At 36.6% G+C, this 18,271-nt stretch overlaps 1 protein-coding gene and 1 long non-coding RNA gene across 2 annotated transcripts in view; one reads left to right on the top strand and one right to left on the bottom strand.

Moving 5' to 3' along the window:
- LOC143696964 (uncharacterized) overlaps positions 1-18,271 on the top strand; it is a 466,435-nt gene that overhangs the window by 173,497 nt on the left and 274,667 nt on the right. The gene's annotated exons all lie outside the window — the stretch shown is intronic.
- On the bottom strand, positions 1,150-17,308 carry p2ry6 (pyrimidinergic receptor P2Y6). Its single transcript, XM_077193885.1, has 2 exons — positions 17,173-17,308; positions 1,150-5,320 (listed from the first exon to the last, which is right to left on the bottom strand). Exon 2 carries the CDS (start codon positions 5,295-5,297, stop codon positions 4,320-4,322), a length of 978 nt encoding a protein of 325 aa, XP_077050000.1. The 5' UTR covers positions 5,298-5,320; positions 17,173-17,308; the 3' UTR covers positions 1,150-4,319.

The following is an 18,271-nucleotide window of genomic DNA, read 5'->3' as shown; positions in this document are numbered from 1 at the left end:
TGAACAAAAAATAAGATATTTTGAAGAATATGGGTAACCAAACAGTTGATGGTCCCGATTGACTTCTATAGTTTGGAAATAAATACTATGGAAGTAAATGGGACGCTCAACTGTTTGGTTACCCATACTCTTCAAAATATCTTATTTTGTGTTCAGCATAAGACAGAAATTCATACAGGTTTGGAACAACTTAAGGGTGAGTAAATGATGACATACTTTTCATTTTTGGGTTAACTATCCCTTTAAGATAATAAAATATCAAACCAAGTGTAAATTATTTGTCACTTTTTGTCAATTACATTTATTTCACAAATCAAAAACAAATTCATTCAGAAAGACCTCATGAATAACAATTTACAACATTTTGGACATATATTTTAATAGCTTAATTTAATATTATACTTACATCTTGAGATTCTACCAAATTATTTAGAGAAATAGTGTTTGATATGTATAAATCAAAAGCAAAAACAAACATTAATTGTCAGACATTTTATTTGCACATTGACTATACAAGCATTCAATATAGACACAGATGTAATGACTTTGCTGTAAGTGCATTTGGATAACAGCGACATGTGTATTCACCATTATATGGACAGTGATGAATTTTGACCCTAAGTAGCATGTTCATAAAATATTTCATTACTTTAAATTCTTTCTCTCTGTAAACGCTCAACTAATGCTTGACCATTTATACTGAAGCAGGAAGCAAAAGACCAGTTTAATGTGCAAACATCACATCTGCTTTTATTAACAAAAACTTTTTCATAGGTAAACTATACCACCTACTGGTCGTTCATAATGCCCGATACACAAATGCTTGTTGCTTCAAAGTTGAAGTTACTCAGTAGTTAACTATCTAGCACTAGCCTATATGTTAAAAATAGTATATAATTCTACTATCTCTGCACTATTATGTATAGTGTATGCAAATTGTTTGTATGTATGGAATGTACATGATCTGCTACATTGGCAAAAATACTGTGTACAACCAGAGCATGCACACTATGCTAGAACGTGTCCAAAATTCCCTACTTGACCTTCTACTTCTAATATGAGGAACCTGAAATAATATCAGCCAGTCTTTTCTTTACTCATTATTTGATTGGACTAGCACTTTTTTTCAGGATTAAAAATGCAAAATAATTTCTTTTTTATTTTTATTGAATGATAACTGAATGCCACTTGATGAATCAAATATGCAACATGGAAAGGTCATGTGTAGGATACTTCTGTTTGAAATATTTATCACCGCAAATTAATGCATAATGTTTCACAAACAATTTAAATGAAACCACAGGATATAGTTTACAGTGAAAGCAGTGTAGTAGTATGTTAGTATTCCACTCCGAACATAAAACAAACCAATTTTATTTAGCTTCATATTCGTGCACACAGAAGGAAAAGTTTCTTATTTGTCCATCAGATATATACAGTAGATTGAATAGACAAGATAAAACAAATAAAAAAAAACATAATACTGTCCAAATGACTGAAACACATTAAAATATACTGTGTTGATACATTCTACTGTAGCTTTTTTCTTGATGGTATTTATAAGGTTTTTTAGATTTTGGTCAAGCTGAATTTTCAAATAAAAGATGTCTATATCTGTGATTAAACTGCCTTGTTCATGAAAACACAATGACAGAACAGCAGCACAGCTCTGTTCCTGAATCAGGCACTGTTCATATATTGTTGTTAACACTAGATCCTTCTCTTGTAGGACAAGACGTCACTTCATAAGGATGTTGAGCTGTACAACATGTTATTAAACCATCAAACATCTGATAATGACTTTCCTTCAGATAATGTGCAGCAGATGTAGTATGGTAAACAGATGGTGTTATTCTTTCCATTCCAAATGCTTCTATTCATCTCTATGTCTCATCCATAATTCCACACATCACTGTTTCAAAAGAGATACCTCGCACTTATATCATGCTTTCTGTATACACTACTATTCAAAAGTTTTTTTGTTTTTAAGTCTCTTTTTTCCCCTGTAATGTCAAAGCTGTATTTTCAGCATCATTACTCCAGTCTTTAGTGTCAAATGATCCTTCAGAAATCATTCTAATAAATGCTCAAGAAACATTTCTTATATTGATCAATGTTGAAAACAGTTGTGCTGCTTTATTTTTTTTATATAAACACACATGCACATGCACACACACACACACACGCACGCACACACACACACACACACACACACAAACACACACACACACACACACACACACACACACACACACACACACACACACACACACACACACACACACACACACACACACACACACACACACACACACACACACACACACACACACACACACACTTCATCATGAAGTCATGAAACATCATTATATATTACAAAAAATAAAGTTCATACTTTCACCGCTAATGTAACTTCATTAAAAATTAACAATTATTTTGTACTTAGTTGCACTCTAAATCCCCTTGGATTAGAAATATTTCTTATTTCTCAGCTCTATTAGTCTTATATCAACAATTGTATCTTTTCTTATTTCGTATTGCCATCATAACATGTTAATAAAATGCACCACCTTTTCACATGTAAGGAGAGATCAGCTGATCTTGACTGGATCAGCCAAACTAGTCCTCATTCAGCTGCCAGTCACAGGGTTCAAACCCCTCAGACACTAGTCATCCGCCATGCTTTGGTGGGCTGTTCTCTAACTCAAAGCAAATGCAAATGTCCATAGAGTGATGGACGATAGTTTCAATCTTCATAAATGATTTTTTGTAACACTGAATAGATCAAAAGGGTCTCTTCCTTCAGCCATTACATACTACGTTCACAGTAGAGATCCTAAATGCTTTGTACGTTTTGTATATAAATATAATTTAAAAAAAATTCGTTTCAACATCCACACAACCTATTAAGTATCGTAACGCAAGACACCACAGGTAAATATGTGCAATATTTTTTAAGTAATAGATATAACCATACTCCCCCAGGTAATTAATCTCACTACATACAGACATGACATTTTCCATTACAAGTTTTCTGAAATGTTATAAATGTTTAAATATGCAAATAATGCCTTATTTTTTTTTAAATGCACTCATTTGTGTACATTTCCAGAACCAAAATCTGAACATTGGACGAAGCCAGATTTAAAATGATTGATTCATTTCAGGTTTTTACAAAGGAGATTTTGGATATCTATTTTTATCAGTCAATACATCAGAACATACTGCCAACAGTATGAAAAGAAATGTCATCATGTTTTTAAGAATACAATTTCATATAAATCAGGCAAATGATTTACAAACAAACTAATATAGAAAGGAATATAGAAAGGAATACAAGCTGCTGAAGTGGAGATTTCTGGTTGAGTGCAGGTGAAAAAAAAACTCAAAGCTTTTAAAGATATGTATTTATAATTGAAATGCAGATGCAAATAGTTAAAGTGTAATAAATTAAACACTTGTATGTTGGATGTTCTTTTGACTAGTCTGAAAGAAGACAAGTTATGGAAGCAAAATAGCCTAAAATCTCAAAAGTCCAGTGCATGAAATAACAATGTATTTGACTGTAGTGTCTTGCATGAAAGAGTTTGTTCACCCACAAATTTAAATCCTGTCATTAATTACTCACCCTCATGTCGCTCCAAACCCGTAAGACTTTTGTTCATATTCCGAACTCAAATGAAGATTTTTTTAATGAAATCTGAGAGCTTTCTGTCCCTCCATTGACAGCCTATACAACTACCACAGCCCCAAAAAGGTAGTAAAGACATCATAAAAGTAATCCATGTGACTCCAGTGGTTTAAACTAAATTTTATGAAGCGATGCGAGTGCTTTTTTGTACAAAAAAACATAATTTACTACTTTATTTACAAAATAATAATCTCCGACACATTCATCTAACAACGCCTGCTCTCGCATCTACACAACACACATACAATGTGGTGTCGTCATGAACGTGCATTGGAGATTAACATTTTGTAAATAAAGTAGTAAATTATGTTTTTTTGCACACACAAAGCACTCGCGTCACTTCATAAAATTGAGGTGAAACTACTGGAGTCACATGGATTACTTTAATGATGTAACATCTTTACTACCTTTCTGGGGATTGAAAGTGGTAGTTGCATATGCTGTCAATGGAGGGACAGAAAGCTCTCAGATTTCATTAAAAAAAACTCCATTTGAGTTCCGAATATGAACAAAAGTCTCACGTATTTGGAGCGACATGAGGGTAAATAATTAATGACAAAATTGTAATTTTTGTGTGAACTAAACCTTTAATATACAGTAATATTAGACAAAAGCAGGTGTGTTCCAGTCAGATTTGGTCAGTCTTGTCTTTCAGTGAGGTGATTTTGAGCAGCAGGGTTCTGGTGCTGCGCCTGTACTGCGGCTGGGTGAAGTAGAACAGAATGGGGTCCAAAACACTGTTCATGCTGGCAAAGGGTCTGGTGCTTTTGTACACCACAGCCAGCAGGTTCCTCAGTTCGCAGGGGGCCGTGGGAAATGTCCTCACTAGCAGGTAGAGCGTCTTTGTCACGTGGAACGGTAAAAAGCTAATGGCGAACACCAGCGTTACAATGATGATCATCCTGATGGCTTTATTCTTCTTCTCTGCGGCCGAGACTTCTCTGGCTTCGCCAACCTGCCAGAGAACCCGTGCCATTTTGCAGTACAGCACCACGATCACCAGAAAGGGCACGACAAAGCCCAGGCAGGTCAAGGTGATGCCATATGGAAAGTATTCTGTTGCACGAAGAGGAACGCTCAGGTCGTAGCACACCGTGCGGTTGCGCTGGATGCCGGTGGCGGCGAACTCAAACGTGGGAGCGCAGAGCAAGACGACGGCCACCCAAACGCCAGCGCAGACCAACCATGCCAACCTGCGTCCGCCCTGTTTAGGCCAGAGTGTCATTGGATGGCAGATGCCCATGTAGCGCTGGAAGCTGATGCAGGTGAGGAAGAAAATGCTTCCGTGAAGGTTGCTGTAGAACTGAAAGCGAACCAGACGGCAAGTGAAGTCGCCGAACGGCCAGTAGTCCTTGCTGGCGTAGTTGTATATGAGAAGCGGAAGGGAACAGACGTACAGAAAGTCCGCTAAGGCTAGATTCAGCATGTAGATCTTGGTCCGCGTCAGTGTGCGCCGTGAGCCCCAGATCCGCAGGATGATGATGAAATTGAGCGGCAGTCCAAAGATGAAGACCAGGCTGTAGACGGACGGGAGGAGGTAGCGCTTGAACTCCTCCTTGTAGGTGCAGGAAGGCAAAGTGGAGGTGGAATGGTTAAGAGATTCCATCTTAATGGATATTGCCTCACATTCTGAAAAAACAGAAATGTTCAGGAGTCAGTGTAGTCATGGGTAATTTTTTTTAGATACTAGATTTTTACTTTTTCTGAAGAAAACGTAAGTGGTGGTTGACCTTTATGGAAGGGTTATTATAGTTAATTGAAAGTTAAACCTTAATGGGGTTACAACGGATGATCATACAGTAATTTTTCAGTACTGTAGTGAATTTTTTAAGAATTTGTATACCTCTAGTTACTCTCAGGTGACTGCTGATGCCTTCTTGAATTTGTTGCAAATTAAACCCATTGATAAACATGAAAAGGACTCTTGTGATACACTTATTACAATATCTGAATTGTCGAAAGCAATTAGTCATCTGAAAAATTCCAAATCACCAGGTACTGATGGTTTGATATCTGAATTATATAAATTATTTTCCAAAGAATTGGCTCCATTTCTTGTATAAGTATTTGTTGAAAGCATTGAGAGACAGTATCTTCCACCAACTCTAACACAAGGTTTAATAGCATTGCTCCCTAAACCAAAAAAAGACAAGCTATATATTGATAATTGGTGCCCTATCTGTTTATTAAACAATGATTATAAAATGCTGGCCCTAATTTTAGCTAGAAGATTGAAAAAAGTTTTGGATTCCGTAATTGATGAATCACAATCAGGATTCATGACAAATCGACATATAACGAATAATATAAGATTAGTGTTGGATGTCCTGGACTATTCAGAATTTATTAAGGATAATGGGTTTATATGATTTTTATAAAGCATTCGACTCGGTAGAGCATCAGTTCATCTTTGACACGCTAAAGAAATTTGATTTTGGTATTTTTTTTCTGCAGCAATTAAAACCCTTTATAAAAAAGGCAACTGTTCTATTAAATGGTACTTCCCCTAGATTCAATATTACTAGAGGAATTAGGCAAGGGTGCCTTGTCTCTCCATACCTCTTTCTATTAGTGTCAACTTCTCTCTTCTCATATAAAATCAAGTCCAATGAAAGGCACCACTATCTTTGATAGAGAGATAAAAATAACCAAATTAGCAGATTACACTAAGCTCTTCATTCAAAAGGAAGAACATATCTCAGTGGCTACTGAATTAATCTGTGAATTTTCAAGGGCATTTGGTGTTTACTTAAATTTGGCTAAATGTGAGCTTATGGCAATCAAGGAGTGTTCTGAAGCATCTTATAATGGTATTCACTTAAAATCTGAGGTTCAGTATTTGGGAATAAGCATTACTAAAGATCAGCAAAGAAGGTGTTTATTGAATTTTAATCCTATTGTTGAAAAAACTAAAAGGAAATTAAATCACTGGCTTATGAGAGATCTTTCTTTAAGGGAAAGAGTTTTACTTACAAAGGCAGAGGGAATTTCTAGACTGACTTGTGCAGCAATGGCTTTGCATCTTAATAAAAAAATATGCAAAGAAATAGATAAAATACTATTTGACTTTATCTGGAAAAACAAAGTATATTACATACAGAAAACAGTTATAACAAATTCATATGAAAATGGTGGCCTAAATGTTTTGGATTTTGAAATGTTAAATTTAGATTGTCAGAAATCCTTACTCAATCTGGAACTTTATACCCTCCAATATTCTTTCTAACCTTGGTAATATAAATTTTCTTCTTAGTTGTAATTATAATATTGATAAAGTACCAGTGAAACTTTCGGAATTTCATCGCCATGCCTTTTTTATCATGGTCATTGATTTTCAAGCATAATTTTTCACCACATAAGTATTATATATGGAACAATAGGGATATATTATATAAGCGCAAATCGTTGTTTTTGAAACATTGGTTTGATAATGGCATCATATTGGTGGATCAGTTATTTAATTCAAAGGGTTTTCTTTTCACTTAGAATGAGTTTTTGGCGCATTATAAGATTCCGGTAACACCCGGGGAATATGCAAAGGTTTTTGGAACAATTTCTCCTGAAATCTGTATGCTGTCTAGACATCAAAAAAGAATTAATACTCAACAATTGTCCCCACCTGCTATAGGAAGTACTTATGTAGGTAACATCTGTTTTTCCCTTAACGCAAAGAACAGATCTATAAGAGAGTTATTTCAAAAAAATTATGTGTCTTCGCCTTATATTTACTTATATTGGAATCGTTTTACAGACGATATTGTGTGGGAAAAGGTTTGGCTTATACCTAATCAATATTTAATTACAAACAAAGTTAAGAAGGTATCATTCAAATTGATACATAGAATATACCCTGTAAAACAGTACTTTATAAAATTTAAAAGTGATATTGATGTTAATTGCACCTTTTGTGGCAGTTGCCCTGAAACTGTGGTTCATTTATTTTGGCATTGCCCATTTGTAAGACCATTTTGGCAAAATGTCTGTGATTTTATCACAAGAAACATTGATGACCAATTTATGTTGTTTTGGAAACATATTTTATTTGGTATTTGGGAGAACAGTAGAATCAAGCATAGTCAGATTTATATAATTAATTTTATTCTTTTAATGCCAAAATTTTATGTTCATAAATGTAAATTCTACTGTAAAAAAAACTTATTTTACTGCAGCTCTACCCGTTATATGCGCCTGCCACTCGACCAGTCACCATTATATGCGCCTGCCTCACGACCAGTCACCATTATATGCGCCTGCCTCACGACCAGTCACCGTCATTCGCGCCTGCCACTCGACCAGTCACCGTCATAAGCGCCTGCCACTCGACCAGTCACTGTTATATGCGCCTGCCTCACGACCAGTCAGCGTCATACGCGCCTGTCAATCGACCAGTCACCGTCATAAGTGCCTGCCACTCGACCAGTCACCGTTATATGCGCCTGCCTCTCGTCCTTACACAAGGTGTTTTTGAACAAAATCATATCCCCAGTCAGTGGAAGCCAGAACGGAACGCCCAATATGTCAATATTCACCATTTAATAAACGCGTTTCAACTGGCTTACAGCTACTAGATACTCCGACTGATGCATGATCAAATATACATGACACGCTCCATCACAGGCAAAAAGAGCGAATAAAATGTAAGATAAGGTGGCAAATAATAGCAGTATTTTACTGTCTTTTTGCACATGTGCATCAATCGGTGATGTCTGATAGATGAAAACAGTGAGAGATCTTGTGGCAGGTGCGACGCTAGTGGCTGACGCGACGAGCCACGAGACGCGCTCCATCACGGGCAAAAAGTATTTTTGTATTTTACACAGGAATAAAATATAAGATAAGATGAAAAAAAGGTAAATAAGAGCAGGATTGCACGGTTTGTGTGTTTTCGTGTATCAATCCGAGTGTCTGGTAGATGAAAACAGTGAGAGATCAGTGAGAGATCAGGCTGGTGACGCTTAGTAAGAGCCACGAGACACACTCCATCAGGGGCAAAAAAAGCGAATAAAATGTAAGATAAGATGACACGGGATGCATGTCTATTTGATCATGCATCAGTCGGAGTAGCCTATCTAGTAGCTGTAAACCAGTAAAAACGCGTTTATTAAATGGTGAATATTGGCATATTGGGCGTTCCATTCTGGCTTCCACTGACTGGGGATACGATTTTGTTCAGAAACACCTTGTGTAAGGATGAGAGACAGGCGCATATAACGGTGACTGGTCGAGTGCCAGGCGCAAAAAACAGTGACTGGTCGAGTGGCAGGCGCATAACGGTGACTGGTCGAGTGCCAGGCGCTTATAATGGTGACTGGTCGAGGGCCAGGTGCATATAACGGTGACTGATCGAGTGGCAGGCGCATATAACGGTGACTGGTCGAGTGGCAGGCGCATATAACGGTGACTGGTCGAGTGACAGGTTGAGCTGCAGCTCCGTGTCAGGGGCCGACCACACAGAACGCGTTTTTCCATTCCAATACGCTACCTTACAAGCAGTTAAACTTTTTAAAAAACGCATCTCGAGACCCCCATTCTGATCCCAAACGCTTCCCCATTCCACTGCCCACTTCTGTGTGAACGAGCCCTCATGCGCGAGACGTTGCAAAAGACGTGAGATGGAGATGCGAGCGAAAAAATCATACATGTCCTTCAAATGCGTTTACTTTGAAAAATAATGGACAAGTTGTGAAGTGGAATGGGAAAACGCATTCACAGAACTCGTTTTTGATTTGAAAAATTGCTGGACGCGGGAAATATGGCGAAAAAACACGTTTTTTAAAATTTGAACATTATAAATTGAGAGCCACGTTTTTAGGTGTCATGTACGAGACACTGCAAAATACACAAGACACGAGCAAAACGTCCAGCGTGTGTTTAAATGGAAAAGTAGCGCATTGGAATTAAAAATGCATTCCGTGTGAACGGCCCGTGTCAAAATTCTAAGAATGATGTCATTTTGCACTTATTCCTACACTTAAGAATGATTCATAAATGTACAGACTATAGGTCACAGCTCCTAAATTTAAGAGTGCTGGAGAGTTATCCTAACCTAGTTAGGAGTAGCATGATGACTGTAATATGTTGAAAACAAACATTCTCCGTAAACGCAGAACAATATTAGACGGACTCTCCATATTATCAATCATATTCAGGAATGTAATTTACAGGTTGTTCTTTTAAGCATTGGTAGTTTCTGTGTTGAAACTGAGAATAATTTAAAGAGATGCATTGAGGTGTTTTGTATTATGAAGAACTTGTCACTGGAAATTTTTGTAAACTGGTAAAGCTGTAAAAGAGACAAATTTGAACAGATTTGAATTGTATCCCTTAGCAATAAAAAAAGAAAAGGAAACCACATACTCTCCAACATGAAAATGTGTTTTAAACCTGCATAATAGTGGAATTTGTATAAATGTGATCCGTAGTTGAACACACAAGTGAAATCCATTGATATATTAATTTATTGCAAGTAATGAATTTATTTAAACTGATTATTGTGAATATAGTGTACAACATCATAAGTTGGGTTAATCGTGGGGTGACAACAACTTCTTAATAAAATCTAAATGTAAACTAAATTTAAAAATCAATGATGAGGATAATCAACAATGAATTGCATTAATATTACTTGGATATGTGCTTCTACACAGAGAACCTTTCAGTAAAGTCACTTTAGAGTCAAGTATGACAATACATACAGAATGTACATATGAATATGCACAGCCGGTTGTTATCGCTGAATAAACCCGGCAGTGTGATCAGGAGTGAATGTTGTAACAGTGAAAGAAGCTGGAAGTTTAGTCTCATGATGAGCAGTCAGTTATTGGAGCATTGCTACGACGGTCATTATCAGCAAACAGCAGTTTCAAGCATTTGAGAGAGCCGTGTAACAAAGTTCTTTAAATAAATACATTTAAAATATTATAGAGAAGCATCTGCACAGAGCTTGGCCAAGTACTTTGTATAAAACACTTTATATACATTCATAGTTTCATGTGTAGTGCTTTGAGAGATTACTTTAATGTGTCGATGAGATATTTAACCACAAATAACTAATCTTTTATTTAGTATACGCTTGTCTGTAAATTAACAAAATGTAGTCATGTGAGTTGCCATTTTAATTTAGCAAAAAAAGATCCACATAAACAACTTTTATAGCAAGTTCTGAGTGCTTAGAATAATTCTACACAGTATAATTATGTTGCTTGTAATAGGTCTGTTTCAGGCAGAGTATTCACATGCATGTTATTTTATTTTGATAAAGTGAAAATGCATTATATGTTGCACATTATTTGCACACGATGCATAGAATACAGTCAAATAATTGTTCAAAATTAAAGTAACCTGTTAATAAAATACCATTTTATGTGTTGTAATAAATCATGAACAAATGAATGGCGAATATGATGCTATTACGTCCTTCCCTTGCAGACTCACGATTGGCTGATTCAGTGGTTAAGGGCAGCCATTTTGTTATTCCACAACACTTAGGTGTGATCTAAGCCTTTAAGAATCTGTCTTTGACTTTTCTTAAAACTTGCTTTTAGTTTCTTTATAAATATCTTCTACTCTTAGAAAAGTCCTACTTTTTACTATGAATTTCTTGACTCACAATTCAAAACTTAAGGCTAGTCTTAATTGCATTTCTGAAAAGTGTTATGCATATGGCCCCAGAATCCTTGGCAAATAAATGCAAGTGAAGCTATTCTCACACAAACTTCTATATATAATAAGCAAACATGCTCTGTACATGAGGTCTTGGTACTGATTCACCACAAAGAGGCATTTGTTTGTCTACATGTTCTACTTGCCCATAATTTTAAAGGTTATAGCCCCGGTTTCACAGACAAGGCTTAAACCTAGTCCCAGACTAAAATGCATGTTTCAGGCTGTTTTAACTGAAAGCAACTTGCACTGGAATATCTTAAAATATATCAGTGCAGTGCCATTGTTTTGTCTCAAGATGCACATCAGTAATGCACGTTTATAAAAGCTACCTAAATGTCCTAATTAAACTAAGGCCTAATCTTGGCTTAATCTAAGCCCTGTCTGTGAAACCAGGTCACAGTGTACCAAAATGTCCATAAAATCAAAAATAAAGCCTACTAAACATAATTATTCACAGAAACAGCTTAAATGAGCCATTATTTAGACCCAATGAGCCGCTGGTTCTCCCCGTCCTGATGAAATTTCATTTTATTTCTGATAATCTATTTTACTGTAAACTTATTATCAGGGGCAAAAACTTGTCTTTCCTTGTTGTATGTTCAAATACATGCTAAATGTAGAACTCTTGAACCATTCATGCATCAATTTCTTGATGTCACACTGTTGTGTTAATGGAAAATGTAGTTTATATTGAGTTACATAAAACAATAAAAAGATTTTATTGCACAATTACTATGAGTAGTCCTGCTGATCATGTGACACCCGCTTGCTAAAGACACAGGAAAAGAAAGTGTTCACATTCCTCTTTTACTCCTTTCAGTTCCCATTTTTGAATGAGTTGATTCATATTCAAATGAGGTGCCCTATCAAAGAATGCGAAGAATTCACTAGAATGGTGATAAAAGACTCCTCAAAGTCTCCATTAACAAGGTTTTGTGAGCTTTTATGTCCAAATTATAATTTTATTTGTTACATAAAGATAAACTTGTCCATGCTGCAAAGCCATTCACAGAAGCTTCTACTACTGAAATTCATGTTGCAAATGTTTAAAACTTCAAATTAAATTAAATTAAAATATATTTTTTTTACAGAGATTAAAATTACAATATTAATCGGTATCCTTGGTAAATAAATCCTATAAAAAATGCAAAAAATAGATGAATATCATGATGCTACACTTCAATCGATTACAAATTTGAATTGAATTAGATGCTACATCAATTTAATACTTAAATTAATTATTAAATAAATTATGTTTAATATTTCCTGAGAAAAGTCCCCAAATGAAGGCAGATAAAAGCAATGAAAAGAGAACTGACTTTAGAAGACGATATATTATGTTATTTTCATATCATCAAACAAGTCTATATCACTTACAGCATACAGCATTCAGTTTTACATACGATTTAATCAGTCTGTCTAATGTAGTTTTAGGGGCCATTCACAACGAATGTGTTCTTATATTTCATCTGCACTATAACTGTAGTTTTAAGTAGTGGTACAAATGCAGAAACTTTCACAAAATCTCACTGCCTTCACTGATTGATTTCCAGTTCATGAAAATTCAAGTAAAACCTTTAATTTCAGTTATATCAACAATGGACATTACTGCAGGAAATGGCATCATTAATTGCAAATTTTTACATAGTACATTTTTTCACAAGCTGATCTAAACAATGATTAATAAAAGCATCGCTGCAGTGTTAAAGTTCTTCTATTTCATCACTGAGTCTGACAACCTTATGAAGAAGTGTTGTGCAATAGACATGAGACATTCTGTTTCACAAGAGTGTCTCTTTGCCTAAATCCATGTGTGGGTGTATGTGTGTGTGTTTATCTGCCCAGTAGTAACACCTGCAAGGTATTCAGCAGATGCCTTTAATCCAGAGATCTTTGCAGTAGTGTGATTGCATAGACAGTCCATCTTGAGAAACCGTCGCTAAAGTGCCTGATTGACCTGATAATCATCAGTCGAGCCCTGCACCCCAGGTCATCTCACTGATCCTCATCAGGTCTTATTCATTCATCTCATAGACAGATGGAATGAAAGCAGCATGCTGGATTTGTCTAGACAGGTTCAGCAACACACATCCGACTATTCAGAAAACCAGCCTCGGGTTGGATTGAGCTAAAACACTGATTTCTCGAAAAGAGGAATGTTTCGAATACAAGCACATTGGTTTTCTGTCATGTTTTTTAGGCAATACAATTTTAGTTTAATTTTTCTCGTATTTATATGATATATTATATTACTATTGTATAAGTTTTGTATCTTTTTTAATCTTATTGTGTTCATTTTACCCATGAACACTCAACAAAACTAATAAAATAAATAAACAAATACTGCTGTTTCTTCAATAATGATTCCAATAATAATCAGACCTACTTATTAGGAAAATGTGGATTTGTTGTGGATGGTTTTCATGGTGTTGCTTTGCGTTTGCCGATATGTACTAGGTGGTTGCTACTAGGGTATTGCTATGTTGGCAGGATTTTGTGAGTGATTGCCAGGGCACCGCTATGCGGCTGTTATGGTGTTCTATGTGGTTGCTTGTGTGTCTTTATGAGGCTGCCAGGGTGTTGCCATAGTGTGGCTATGCAATTGCTAGGGTGTTGTGGGTGGTTGCCAGGGCATTGCTATGCGACTGTCAGATTGTTCTAGGTGGTTGACAGGGTGTCCCTAACGGTTGCCAGGGTGTTGTGGGTGTTGCCAGAAAGTTGTTATGCAGTTTCTGGAGTAGTGTGGGTAGTTGCCAGGGCATTGCTTGCTATGCTGTTACCAGAGTGTTTCAGGTGTTTGCTATGATGTTGATATGTGATTCCCAGAGGTGTTGTGGGTTTTTGCAGGATGCTGCCAGAGTGTTCTAAGAGGTTGCTTGCTAGTCTGTTGCTATAAAGCTACAAGAGTGTTCTATGAGGTTGCCAGGATGTTGTAAGTGATTGCCAGGGCACCGCTATGCAACTGATATAGTGTGCGGTGATATCCGGAGGTGCTGTGGGTTATTGCAGGGCACTGTCAATGTTATAAGTGGTTGCTAAGTTGTTGCTATGCAGCTTTCAGGGTGTTCTATGTGGTTGCCAGGGTGTTGTCAGGTTGTTTCTTACTGAGCTAAAGCTAGGGACACATTTAACAACTAGCTGAAACGTTATAAGACTTAGAATTTAAAGGTGCTGTTGTATATCTGGGAAAATGCTAACTTTAGCCTAAGAGCAGTAAAAGCGTACGTCCCACCCTCCCTGCAAATCACCGTCCAAAGCCACGCCTCCTGAAAGCATGAACGTGCACAGCCAGGAAAACCGGAGACAACGTTACTGCAATACATCATATGTCATTCACCGGTGAGAAAACTTTATAATACAGTGAGTAACACAACAATACAAAGCGTAAACACATTCTAAAAACAGAATTAGATGCAGCAAGTTTTCGGTTTGTTTAGTTAGAAAAACTTGTCAGTGTGTAATATTATTTCTTGCATGATAGGGTTTCCACAATGAGAGTCTGCTTGGCTTCGATGAAGATATATTGATCGTAGATCCTTTGCCAGTGCCACTTGTTGTCGGTTCAGAAGGAAAGTTAGGTTGTTGCTGCTTGCCTGCCATTCTCGCTCTGTCTGCTCAGCATACGTGAACGCGCTGATGACTTATTATGTCTGCGTGAATAAGCCTGCGCAGTGGTATGCAAACACACGTTGACTAACAGGGAACACATGCTATAGGAATGTTCAGATCGAATGCAAAGATTGAACGAATATTTTATGGTTATATGGTCCTACGCCTTCCACAGACAACATATATTTATACAAATATATTTAGACCACTTAACAGAGTGATTGCTATCAGGATATAAGGAGACTTTCAACCAGCATAAAAAAAAAAAATTGTCAGAGAATCACCTACGCACCTTTAAGAATTAACACACATAAAGATTGTTTTCATCGACTGGAGAGCAGATTCTAGTCTTTGACAGTCAGAGAGGAGCACACACCTAACGACTGAGTCAGTCCACAACACACGTAACGACTGATAAGTCACGACGGGACATAAGTCAAAAGCACTGATACCAAGTCTGTATTATTTATTTTGTCTGCCAGGCAAAAAATGTAGATCAAAATATCATAATTTAGCAAATATCTACACCAAAGATAATGTGGTTGCATTTTCATTAGCAAAAAACAAAACAAAAAAAGTGTTTACATAAACCATGTCCCAGGGTCCTTTGAGTCCTTGCATGAAGTCATAGTCATGTTCAAAAATAGACAGCAAGTCCAAGAACGCAGCTGGAGTTTGTCATAATTATGGTAGATTGTGACATGAATCTAAACAGCATTAATGTAACAATGTTGACTGAGACGGTACAGCTTCAAGGTGCAGAAAGGGAGGGAGTGGTGGTTATGGCTGTTTATTTTGGCAAACACAGAAAGCTGACAGCTGTCTGGTGGTTCCATGTATTCTCTGTGAGAGACCCCAATCTGGACTAATTTGTGTTAAGAGCGCTGTATATGAGGTTCTGTTTAACTGTGAGTACATGTATTCTTGTGACACTTGTGCAAGTATCTCCAGGGGTGGTAACAGAACGTTTGAGAACCAGAGAGCAGCAACCTGAGACAACAAGTCTTAATTTAGCTGTTACTTGATATCACAAGCTCTTATGCAAATTTCAGACAGATTTCTGACTTATAGTATTAAAGAAAGAGAGCAGTGTGGTTTCATTTTCATGTTCAAAGCATTTATTATTTTTTGAACACCCTCTTCCACACCTTTTTCTGGGAAACTTGTCACAAAGCTTTTGTTACAAGTAGACTTGCTAAACAAACAAAACAACCGTTGCAATAAAAAATGGAAAAATATCCTCTCAGGTCTTGAAAATGTATTTGACCCATTCATTTTGCAATTGACAGTGTCCATGTGTGGCTATTAAAATAGAAGCAGATATCTACTGGTAAGAGGGTTGTTCACCTTGCGAGCATTTATCTTACTCAGTCAGGTGCAAAAATAGCACATTAAGCTTTTGTTTGCTTGCAAGCACCATTAATCGGTGATATTTCCCCACAGCAAAACTGCATTAAACAAATATCCGTGGAACACTTTTGACAAGGAAAGTCGTGCTTCTGAGAGGGACATAGTTCTCTTTTCCTAGAGATTGCCTTGTATTTTCTCTCTGTTGAGGATACAAACTGCCCTTGGCACCACAGGCTGTCGTTGCTATGAATTTAAGAAGGTCAAAGTATATAAAAAGGAGGCTATTGAAGATTCTGACCTGGATCAACAATCTCTCGCGATGTCACACAATTCTACCCACACCATGATGTTATTTCCCCTAATAAGACATCGGTGTCTGCCCATGTGCATAAAAGAAACACAGAAGCCATTCACTGAAGCATTATTAACCTACTGGAATCCACACTACAAACAATGGCTTACAGTGGAATCCTGCATCATACTTCCACAGAACTATTTATGCAGATGTTAATAAAAGGTAACATGCGTTTCTAATTATAACTAGTTATGGGCAGACCTATTGTAATTGTTTGTTATTGTAATTAAAACCTGTTCCTTTTACACGTCACTGTTTTATACTTGTGTCCATGGGGCATTTCTATATTAATTTTGTAACACTAGGACAGACCCATTTTTTATAATAAAACCTGGATTAGGAACTAACATTAATTAGTATCTGCATGCATAAATAATTAAATATCACCATGCATGCCCAGAATAAGAAGCTGTATGTAATTAAAATGTTAATTTCATGCCAATGGATAACAAATATCGTTAAAAACAAAGTTTAAACGTGTTTAATTGCTTCCTAAACTTACCTTTGCGTCTACTCTTTAGTTATTTCCGTCTTGATCATCGGTAAATAAAAACTCTGTATGCGAAGCAATGGTGAATCTCCTCAGACAGACGAAGAAAAGTCAAGAAGCGAAAAATTCTGCACTGCTCTCTTCTGCTTTTTGGACTTGCGCGTCATCGTTAACGCCCCCGTCTCATTAATATTACTCACGTAACGTTACGTCAAGCCCATTATGCTTATCTGATTGGCTGAAAGACGTTGACATGTGCTACAGAATCATTCATTATTAATTCATGGTAATGAACATGTCACAAATCCTTTCTATGGAGCTTAACTTTTTTATGTAATTGTGTGTAAAACACTAAATAAATGTTTTAGAAACTGAAAACAGAATTTGAAAGAATTTCTGAAAATGTATGTAGCTAAATGTATAGGCCTATATGTCTACACTATATAGAGCCTAGGCCTATAGTATGGCACATAAGACTTAAATATCAATTATCTGGGGAACAAACATAGAAATGTTATAGCCTATAGCTCAAATTGCCTCTAAGTTAAAACGGCTGCTAGTGTTTGGTTGGGATAATCAACCATTGATATCAACAAACAAACTATCAGTCAACAATTGATTCTTTTGTAGCTTAGGCCTACTACATGATTTTGCTCTGCAGGCAGGACGGTGGCTTCTGTTCTCTCTCTCTCTCTCTCTCTCTCTCTCTCTCTCTCTCTCTCTCTCTCTCTCTCTCTCTCTCTCTCTCTCTCACACACTCACTCACTCGCTCGCACGCACGCACACACACACACACACGGTTGAACCAAATTTTCACAACTGTTCTGACTAATATTACAAGGCATTGCAGGTTTACTGATTTTATGTGATCCATGCAAACTCGATCATGTTTTTGCTCAATTCTAAAGGCGAAGAACAAGTGAACAAGTTACGGCATAACCACAGGCATGACAATAAAATCTAATACTCTAATACTATGTCCTTAAACCAACACTAGGTTCACTAAATGCCATCAATTACATTTCTTACTGCATAACATGTGTAGGATAAATATACTCCTCTTACCACCTCTATATATTTTTTACTTGATTTTTGAATCAAAACAAACTGA

This window comes from Siphateles boraxobius, unplaced genomic scaffold, assembly GCF_051911475.1.
Source record: "Siphateles boraxobius isolate OS27281-9 unplaced genomic scaffold, OSU_SipBor_1 31, whole genome shotgun sequence".
Lineage (NCBI taxonomy): Eukaryota > Metazoa > Chordata > Actinopteri > Cypriniformes > Leuciscidae > Siphateles > Siphateles boraxobius.
The sequence above is the reverse complement of the archived record's forward strand: the minus strand, read 5'-3'. Positions and strand labels throughout refer to the sequence as shown.